At 54.8% G+C, this 9,742-nt stretch overlaps 2 protein-coding genes across 2 annotated transcripts; one reads left to right on the top strand and one right to left on the bottom strand.

Moving 5' to 3' along the window:
* Nucleotides 1–1,523: 1,523 nt before the first annotated feature.
* Nucleotides 1,524–2,607, bottom strand: LOC112270979. The gene is made up of 2 exons (XM_024459784.1): nucleotides 2,052–2,607; nucleotides 1,524–1,939 (listed from the first exon to the last, which is right to left on the bottom strand). Exons 1-2 carry the CDS (start codon nucleotides 2,593–2,595, stop codon nucleotides 1,677–1,679), a joined length of 807 nt encoding a protein of 268 aa, XP_024315552.1. The 5' UTR covers nucleotides 2,596–2,607; the 3' UTR covers nucleotides 1,524–1,676.
* Nucleotides 2,608–6,249: 3,642 nt separating this feature from the next.
* Nucleotides 6,250–8,617, top strand: LOC100837769 (protein ASPARTIC PROTEASE IN GUARD CELL 1). The gene has a single exon (XM_003565269.4). It carries the CDS (start codon nucleotides 6,661–6,663, stop codon nucleotides 8,248–8,250), a length of 1,590 nt encoding a protein of 529 aa, XP_003565317.2. The 5' UTR covers nucleotides 6,250–6,660; the 3' UTR covers nucleotides 8,251–8,617.
* Nucleotides 8,618–9,742: the final 1,125 nt, after the last annotated feature.

The following is a 9,742-nucleotide window of genomic DNA, read 5'->3' as shown; positions in this document are numbered from 1 at the left end:
ACTAGCAAAATCTGTGTGGGAATCATGAATCAATTGACGAAGATCTACAACAGGCACTGCAGGTGGTGGCACTGCAGGTGGTTGAAGCGGTGAGCCATGAACCACGCCATGTCCGAGTTTTATGGCACGTCCCAAAAGGAGTAAGGTCCGTACATGTTAGATGAGTGAAGGACTTCTGCCCAACACGGCTCATATGTCTGTGTAGACAGGTTTGCTTCCGAGCAAAGCCATCAGACAAGCCTCATTAAAGTGTGTTGTGGATTGTAAATACTACAATGTAAGAATATTTTACGAATGCAGCCCAAGTGGCCGATCAAACTGGGTGGATCAGCACATGTTAGCGAATACCGTATCACACTCTCCTCGTCTGATCCCATCACCGGCGGACTCCAGCTCCCACAAAGAGAACCGGCTGGAGAACTCCCCATCCACCACCGTCATCCCTTCTTTCCTTCTTCCCTCCAAGCGTATCGGGCTCGAGGATCTTAACTAGGAGATGATGGGGCCGGCGAGTAAGTGATCCTAGCTAGCTACTGGCTCTCAAGGATAATTAGAATTAGGCGGCCACTGAAGTAATTTGGAAAGAAAGCTGAGCAAGAGTCTCTCCATCCGTGCAAAAAGTAACGGTTTTTATGAACCTCGCCAACCAAGGAGTCAAGCTAAGTTAAGCTATCGATCGCCAGCTTGCGTGAGGAACAATATAGTATGGCCGCATGCAAATGGACCAGATATACAATTTCGCCGTGTTCTCGGCGCATAAGAATTGGAAGCGCAGGGAAGTTGCAAAATCGGTGTATTTCAAGCAACTAGTCTTAATACAGTAGGATCGGAGTAAATTTCACAGAACCACACCTATTTTGTAATTATGTATCATAGAACGACACTTGATATTAATTTTCTCATAGAAGAAGGCGTTGTACATATCAACCGGTTCTTTTCCAGAATCTTGTGCCGTTGTCATGTCTTTTTTAGATCTCTGGTCAAAATAGATTTTTGGCGTGCACATGTGCGTTTTAATGCAGGATTTTCTCGGCAAAAACGTATACTTGCATGCTCATGCAGAGTGTGCCTAGCCTAAAATCACCTAGTCATGGTCGATCTGAGGCTCCTTTCTACATCAGCTAGCTACTCGCACGTCAACACATTAATTTTTCGCCCGATACATGCAACAAGAAAAGGCCGTGCAAATTAACTAGGTGACATGCGCATGCATGGTTTGTTTGGTTTAATTGGTACCTTGGGCTCTCATTTAACATCCATGTGCAAGCTTCTAACTTTCATGCCTTTAAAAGGAGAAACTTTTCCGCATGATCTTCACTCCACACACATCCTAGCTGAATAAATAACACACAATTTCTAGGAAAAAGTGAGGGATATACTCTAGTACGTCACCGAAAGTTTAATCTAGATTGTTGTTTGGATATTGATGATCCAAGGACCAAAATAGTGGCATGGGATTCTCAAAAATACCAGGATACTATTTCGTTGTATTCTTGATGATGTGAGTAGGAGGCATGGGGAAATTCATAGAAGCGGCATAACATAGCGAACTAGCACTAAGTATACAGATGTGGTGCACCAAAAGACGAAGATCTTGGAGGAGTAGTGAGGTTACTACAAAAGCCCTTCTCCAGTACCCTGAAATTAACGTAGTTGTTACTCCTTAATACTCCAATTTAGATGCATGGAGTAGCTCCAGATGAAGTATCAACCGACAAGGGCAAAACTGTAATCTGTAATCCAACTGCCAAGAAAAAAGGAGAAGACGGGCTGGTAAAGCGGATCTGTTCGGCCTCGTCGGCGCTGAAGTCGGAGTGCACGGACCCGTGCCGACGTTGAGCCACCAGCGCAGCAGCACCACCCTCCGCCAAAGCTACCGCGCCTGCGAGCACCCGCACTTCGCGCCTCAGCAGCGTCTCAGCCCAGCTCCGCATATTCCCTTGCGAGAACAAACAACAGAAATCAGCGATTTGCTGATTTGCAACGACGAAGGATTCCAAATTCCCGAACGAAGAAGGCGAGAGGACGAGCTTGGGCAGACAGAGAACTACCTAACTCCTGCTGATTCCTGCCGTCATGATTGGTGATTAAGATGCAAGCAGCATATATCGGCGACTCGTTCAATTTGTCGTCCAATTTCATCTCTTCTGAGCATATATCAGCGTGGGCAGAGGACGGCGACGGCAGGGTCTGGGAGGAGAACGACGGCGCAAGCAGAGGATAGCGCCGGCGTGGGAAGAGGACGGCGGCGGCGCGGTCTGCGAGGAGAACACGGCGGCGCGTCCTGGGGTGGGAATCCGTGGTAACGGCGGCGCGAGCGCATAACGGGGTTCGGGATTCTCGCGGGGAGACGTCGCTGGAAAAAAGTGTTATATTTATTATTTTAATTTTTATTAATGTGAAAAGTCTAGAGTACCCTTCCCTAATACTCCATTTGGACTCTATGCAGTATTGGGTACGGCAGAAATTACCTGCTACAAAGATGGCTGGCATGGTGAGCCGTCGACCACGCCATGTCTGACTTCCACCGAGGGTCACGGCCGGGTGTGTTCCGTCTTGCTCGCGAGTAATTTGCCCGAGGTAGTTCATGTCCATCTTTGCTTGGATGAGAGCCAGCGGGCTGCACAGATCTCATTCCCGTGATTTAATTTTTCTTCGTGTGAGTACTAGCCAGCAGTACGAGCCAAATAACCAAGAGCCGATAACAAAGGGCTGAAGAAAAAGAAAAATATTGTAGGGCAAATTAAGAAAAAAAAAGAAGGGGGGGTCGTTGTTGTCTAGCTTCTTTTTATTTTTCACAGGTGTGCATTCATTCTTTTTATTATATGGAGCGTATATGCATCCATGCAGGTGTGCATTCATTCGAGTTCACCCCAGGCCTTTAAAAGGTTAAGCCTTTTTCCTCTCTGGTCTTCGTCAATTCCCCATCAAATAAACACCGCAGGATCTTTCATCTTGTCTTCTATGTCACCCAAAGTTCAATCTAGATCGTTCTTTTAATTTAGATAATCCATCAGCCAAAAGCAGTAGCACGAGATGTTTGAAAATACCAAAATACTATTCCGCCATGTTCTCGACGCATAGGGATAGGATCATAGGAGGCACGGGGAAGTTCGCAAAACCATTGTGATTTGCTGAGATAACTATTGTTGTACATGAATCGTGAACCAAACGACGAGCGTCTCTATCTGGCAGTGCCAGAGGGTCCTGCAAGGATCAAGGTAGGGGCGAGCCATCGATCGCGCCATCTTGAAGTTCCTTCGCACCTCAATAGATGCGTTCTGGATTGGTAATTGGTTGTGGGAATGGTAGGTTTACTCCGTATTCACGGTGGACTCTGGCGGATATACCGCGCAAGGCATATGCGCAGCACGGACAAGCTAGCCAGCGAGCAAATGAAGCCCTGCCGTCCACAGGACCTGATGTGGACCATTTGAGACTAGTCGTGGTCAGAAATTCCAGGATGCCAATCCATCTTGTTCTTGATGCATGAGACTAGGAGACATGGGGAAGTTCTGAAAGTCGACCGAACTCTAAGTCATAGTCAGCGATGTAGAATGAAGATGTAAGCGTATTATCACCGGAGGCTAGCATCAACAGGACAGTGGCGCCGATCACGCCATGTAAGAGCATCTCCACTCGGCCCCCCCATTTCACCTCCGGCGCTAGGCCATTTGAGGGGGCGCCGGCGCACCTTCTTCGTTTGAGGCCAAGCCGCGACCCAGCCACCCCTCCTAAACGTCGCCCCCCCAAAAAACACATTTGAAACAAAGTATTGCCGCCATTTCACAGGCCGGCCCAAATCATGAAATCGTCCAAGTTCATCAGAAGATTCGGCGATCAAAATAACATCAAACTTAAATAAAAGTGAAATCACTCGGCCGCTTCGTTTTCCGCCGGCGCTGATGGCTCTTCCGTGCCCGCCAGTGGTGTAGAAGTGGCCGGAGTTGCTGTGTCGGGCGGTGAGGGCGCCGATGGAGTAGAGGTGGCCATTGCTGCTGTTTGGGGCGCCGACACCGGCGCTCTCGCTTCGGCCAAAATGAGCCTGCGCTGGCCGTCGTACCACGCCTTCACCTCGTCGTCCATGCCGGTGGTGTCGCATGTCAAGATCAACAAGTCCTCCCGCCTCTTCTTCGCCAAGATATTCGCCTTGAGGATCTCGAGCTTGTCATCTTGCTTCTTGATCACCGTCGCCCACCGTGACGCCGCGACCTCCTCCCTCTTGGCGGCTTGTGCGGCGGCGTCGGACATGCACTTCTCGACGCATGTTGTACAGGCGCTCTGTGGCCGGCGCGGCATCCCTCATTGCCTTTGCATTATTGTGGCCGATGGGCCGGCCTTCCGCTGCCGCCGGAGGAGCGGCTGTCGGGTCATAGGTGCTGGTCTTGGCGAGGCCGGCACGCGTCTCCGTCTACTTGTCGCACGTCTCAATTCTTGCGAAGACGTGGATGAACTTGAATTCAGCACCGTCGTTGTCGTCTCGGAAGGCAGTGAACATGGCGACCATCTGATCGTGGGCGCTGCTGCCGCTTGCGGGTCGCCGGCGCACCTCTTCTTGAATGCCATGCCACTTGTTGCACGCTTGTTGGATCATTTGCCACCGGTGCGACAAGCCGGACTCATTGCGATCGTGGGTCACCGACGCGAACTCCCGGTTGATGACCCGGCGCTCATCATACGCAGTCTTCACACGCTGGCAATAGGTGTTGTCGGATTGATTCGCGCCGGTGAAGGGATCCAAGCTCACGACCTTCCAAGCTTTGGCGAGGCACTCGTCTTCCTTGGCGGTCCATTTGGGGCCTCAACCTCCGCCGCCGGACTTCTTCTTGGCCGCACCCTTCTTCTTCCCCTTCGGCGCGGCGACGACGGGCTCCTCTATCCCGTCGGCCCATTCTTCTCGCTCTTCGGTGTCCTCGGCGGTGTAAGGCTCCTCCTCTTTTTGGGTGTAGGTGTAGTGGGCGTGCTGGGAGCCGTCGTTGATCATGTCGGCCATGATGGACTCGCCTTACGACATTCCGCCGAACGGGTTGGGCGCGGGCTGGCTGCATCCGGCGGGGAACTGTTGGAAAGAGGTGGACGGCGAGGAACCGCCGTAGGATAGAGGCCCCCGCCGCAGAGGAGGTGAGGCGAAGGTGTGGGGGTTGAAGCCGCCGAGGGGATCGGTGTCGGGGTAGTCCGGCAAGAAAAACCGCGAGAGGGACGGCGTGGCATTCCCCTGGTGGTCATGGGGCATGTGAGGCGACACCGGCGACGGGGACGACGAAAAGCTCCCTTGACTGCCACTGCCGCTCCAGTGTTGGGTGGACGGTGGCCGCGGCATAGGAATGCCAGCCGAGGCCGCGGCCCTCTGCGCCTCCATCTGCCGGGCCAGGTCGGCGTTCCTCTCCTTGGCCCACGCCTCCCGTTCATGGCGGGAGGCGTTCTCGACGTTGCGGCGGGTAACATCCGCCGCCTAGTCGGTGTTGCTCATCCCAAGCGGCCGCTCCTTTTCCCTGGGTTTCTTCGGTGCTGGGTCGCCGGCTAGCGTGCGAGGCGCTGCATACCTCTTCGGCGGCATGGTTTTTTCTTGGAGCGGCGCCGGAGTCGGCGAGGCGCTTTGACGGCGGCGAGAATGGGGGGGAAATGGCGGGATGGCTTGGCGCCCAGGCGGGGGTGGGGGAGTGGAGGGAAAAGGGTAGCCGCCGAAAATTTGGAGGAAAACAACAATTATCTCGCCGACAGGTGTGGCCCGCATTGATTTTCAACTTCTGCCGGCGCCGGCTAACTTTTTGGGCCGCGCCGGCTAAAAACACAAATTGGAGAGACCGAATGGGTCGGATTTTACGCGCTGGCGCTCCCAAGCCCGGGCCTTTAGAGGGCGCGGGCGGAGATCCTCTGACAGCGAGACTTTCGTGGTTCACTCCTGTGCATGTGTTACTGTGCTGAACGACTTGACGTGACGTGGGCTCCGTCCACCGGGTGCACCGTGGTACTCTCAGCCCTGAGCAACGAAGCACCCAAGCATTTGTTGCCGTTTTATTTACCTGTCCCCTGATCATACATAGTACATACATACATCCATTGCTATGCGATTAATTACTGCAACCACTAGCACCCTCCAGAATTAATAACGCGTTCAGGTTCTGGTCGTTGTGCTACCAACACCCCCCGGACTTGATGTTAGATCCGCAACACACCTGGCGTTACACACTTGTAAATTCCAAGTCGATCTATTCCAGCCGCCAGGCGGAGCACGAATGGACGTGTGCATGAATTATTTCGTGTCGAAAAGTTATAACGAGGACGTTGCCTCCTTGCAGCCTCTGCAACCCACCTGCAGCAAGGGACGAGAGTGTAAACAAAAGCAAAAGGATAAGTGATGAGACCTGAAGAGCGTGCCTCTTCTGCCCCCTCCGTGCTCTGTTTTCTGCGTCTTTCCGTTTTCCATCTTCATCTTGGCCTTTGGCCCTGCTGCTGTGCTTCCAGCAGATAATGTGTCATGTACTGCTCCGTTGGAGCACCGGAGGAAGAAGAATGACGTGAGATTCGATCTAGTTCAATCTCCCCTTCTTTTCATTCCATCCACCATCGATCCACACATTCATTCCCCCACACCACAGTGTGTGCGTGGGTCTTCTCCAGTCTTGACTCCTCCCCAACCACCGCTCCGACCAACCAACAATGCAGCTCCCTCTCCTCCTCCTCTTCCTCTTCCTCCTAGCCCTGGCCTCGCCGGCGCTCGCCCGCCGCCACGCGCCTCCGGACACCACCACCACCACCGAGACGCTCGACGTCGCCGCCTCCCTCTCCCTCGCCCGCGCCGCCCTCGTCTCCACCGCCGACCAGCTCCTCCACCACTCCTCCCTCGCCACCGCCACCACCACCACCAGCGAGACATTCAATGGCGACCTCACCGGCAACAACAACAACCGCCTCACCCTCCACCTCCACTCCAGAGACTTCCTCCCCACGAGGACCTTCAGGCCGAGCTCTTCAATGGCGCCCCGCCACGCGACCTACGAGTCCCTAATCCACGCGCGCCTCCGCCGCGACGCAGCCCGGGCCGCGGCAGTCTCGGCCCGGGCGTCCCTCTCCTCCGAGGGCCTCACCATCTCCTCCGCCGGCGGCCTCATCCCCTCCGACCAAACGCCCATCTTCTCCGCCTCCGCCGCATCCGCCGCGGCGCTCCTCCAAGGCCCCGTGGTGTCCGGGGTCGGGCAGGGCAGCGGCGAGTACTTCTCCCGCATCGGCATCGGCAGCCCGGCGCGGCAGCTCTACATGGTGCTCGACACCGGCAGCGACGTCACCTGGCTGCAGTGCGCGCCCTGCGCCGACTGCTACGCGCAGTCCGACCCGCTCTTCGACCCGGCGCTCTCCTCCTCCTACGCCACCGTCCCCTGCGACTCCCCGCACTGCCGCGCCCTCGACGCCTCCGCCTGCCACAACAACGCCGCTAACGGCAACAGCTCCTGCGTCTACGAGGTGGCCTACGGCGACGGCTCCTACACCGTGGGCGACTTCGCGACGGAGACGCTCACGCTGGGCGGGGACGGCTCCGCGGCGGTGCACGACGTGGCCATCGGATGCGGCCACGACAACGAGGGGCTCTTCGTGGGCGCCGCAGGGCTTCTGGCCCTGGGCGGCGGCCCGCTGTCGTTCCCGTCGCAGATCTCCGCCACGGAGTTCTCCTACTGCCTCGTCGACCGAGACTCCCCCTCCGCCTCAACCCTCCAGTTCGGCGCCTCCGACAGCTCCACGGTGACCGCGCCGCTCATGCGGAGCCCGAGGAGCAACACGTTCTACTACGTGGCTCTAAACGGGATCTCCGTCGGGGGAGAGACGCTCTCCGACATCCCGCCCGCCGCGTTCGCCATGGACGAGCAAGGCTCCGGCGGCGTCATCGTGGACTCCGGCACGGCCGTCACCCGGCTCCAGTCCTCCGCCTACTCCGCGCTCCGGGACGCCTTCGTCAGGGGCACGCAGGCGCTGCCGCGGGCGTCCGGGGTGTCGCTGTTCGACACGTGCTACGACCTGGCCGGCCGGAGCAGCGTGCAGGTGCCGGCCGTGTCGCTGCGGTTCGAGGGCGGCGGGGAGCTGAAGCTGCCGGCGAAGAACTACCTGATCCCGGTCGACGGCGCCGGCACCTACTGCCTGGCCTTCGCGGCCACGGGGGGCGCGGTGTCCATCGTCGGCAACGTGCAGCAGCAGGGGATCCGGGTCAGCTTCGACACCGCCAAGAACACCGTCGGGTTCTCCCCCAACAAGTGCTAGCTCCGACGAAGTGAGCTTCGGATTAGCGAGATCAAATTAGCACGATGGCAGTGAGTGATTAGTCTGTGGTAAGCAAGTAATTAAGTGAAGAGAGTGTGGGACAGGGGGAGTGATGAGGAGGGACTTTGGGAAAAGGGCAAAGGCGAGGACAAGAACCAATGCCAGCCTGTGCTTGTCTGAATGATGATGATGGGTCTAGTGTACCGTACTGCTACTAGTGTCCTCCTTGTCGTCGTCCCGCTCTTCGTTGTGTTTGTTCATTCGTGTATGCATGGGGAGCAAGCACGAATTTGTTCAAGCATGAAAAAAATTCCTCCGTAATTTGTGCTCAGGTGTTTTTATACTGGATTGCTTCGGGGACACGAGTCAAAGCCAGTTTTGGAGAGTGGGAGGAATTGCAAGGCTGGCAGCATGGCATTTCTTTGTGGATAGTTAATTGATTAAGGACCCTGTGGCCGTGGACCCATTTCTCCCTGGTAAACAACTTTGATGGTGAGCGGTCGGAGTCGTCGGATCACATGCTCCTCTGCTTACATTCATCTTTTCTTTTCCTTTTCTTTTCCTTGATGCCATGCATGTTCCATGTAGATAGACACAGTGTTGAGCTGACCGCTGCTGCTTACTCGATCTGCTTTTGCTTTTGCATGGTGTGCCCGTGATCTTTGTGTGATCTTAGTGCTTTAAACCACGTTTTGCCAGGAAGGTTCTTTCTTCATTCTCTCGAATAATTTTGAGCTCGAGGCAATGGCAATATGCATTGGGAGCCGGAGAAGAGTGAAGAGTGAAGCAACGACAGCGATGCAGGAGGGTGGGGTCTCTTAAAATTATGGTGACACTAGTGTGTGTTGTACATGCTTGGTTTCTCTAAAAAATAGAGAAGCTAGCTAGAATGTGTTGGATACTTGGATGGATCGATGAGATCAGGGTTCAGGAGAAGGGAATGGGCCTGTGTACGTGTACGTGATCCTTGTTGGTAGTAGTAATGAGGTAGGTGACTATTACTGTGGACACTTGAATACACACCTGCATGCATCGAAGGGTCCCGCGCCCGGCCGGCCTTCGTTGCTCGCTGGCTTGTCCGTTGTGTGCATATATGCCTTGAGGCTTGAATAATGGATCCAGGCTCCATGCACTAGCTAGCTACCACGATTTGAATCAGCGGCGTTTAATACTTTTATATTACTCTTGTGCAGCCAGTTTTAGGCCCAAAGGCTAAGTAAGCTGTTTAGGTATGCACCGCTCGATCGATGCTAACTTGAGCACGTCCTTGTCGTGGCTCGTCTGGAGGAGGAGGAAAGCTTCGTCGTCCAACTCTGTCTCAATATGCCAGAGGGCATAATAACTCAGTCAGTCACATTTTTTTTCGAAAAGAGGGATGGAAGTTCCGCCTCTGCATCGAAAAGATGAACACGGTCAGTCACATGAAGGGTACACAACAACAATGTTCCCGCGCAATTAATCAGTCGCGCCACAACTCACAAATCATGGGTTA

The sequence above is a fragment of the Brachypodium distachyon genome, chromosome 2, assembly GCF_000005505.3.
Source record: "Brachypodium distachyon strain Bd21 chromosome 2, Brachypodium_distachyon_v3.0, whole genome shotgun sequence".
Classification (NCBI taxonomy): Eukaryota; Viridiplantae; Streptophyta; class Magnoliopsida; order Poales; family Poaceae; genus Brachypodium; species Brachypodium distachyon.
This window is presented reverse-complemented; position numbering and strand designations above follow the sequence as displayed.

Coding starts and splice junctions, on each gene's coding strand:
- LOC112270979 (XM_024459784.1), bottom strand. CDS start 2,595: ATGGACATGAACTACCTCGGGCAAATTACTCGCGAGCAAGACGGAACA. Junction 1,940..2,051: donor CAGGAATCAGCAGGAGTTAG/GTAGTTCTCTGT, acceptor TGTTCTCGCAAG/GGAATATGCGGAGCTGGGCT.
- LOC100837769 (XM_003565269.4), top strand. CDS start 6,661: ATGCAGCTCCCTCTCCTCCTCCTCTTCCTCTTCCTCCTAGCCCTGGCC.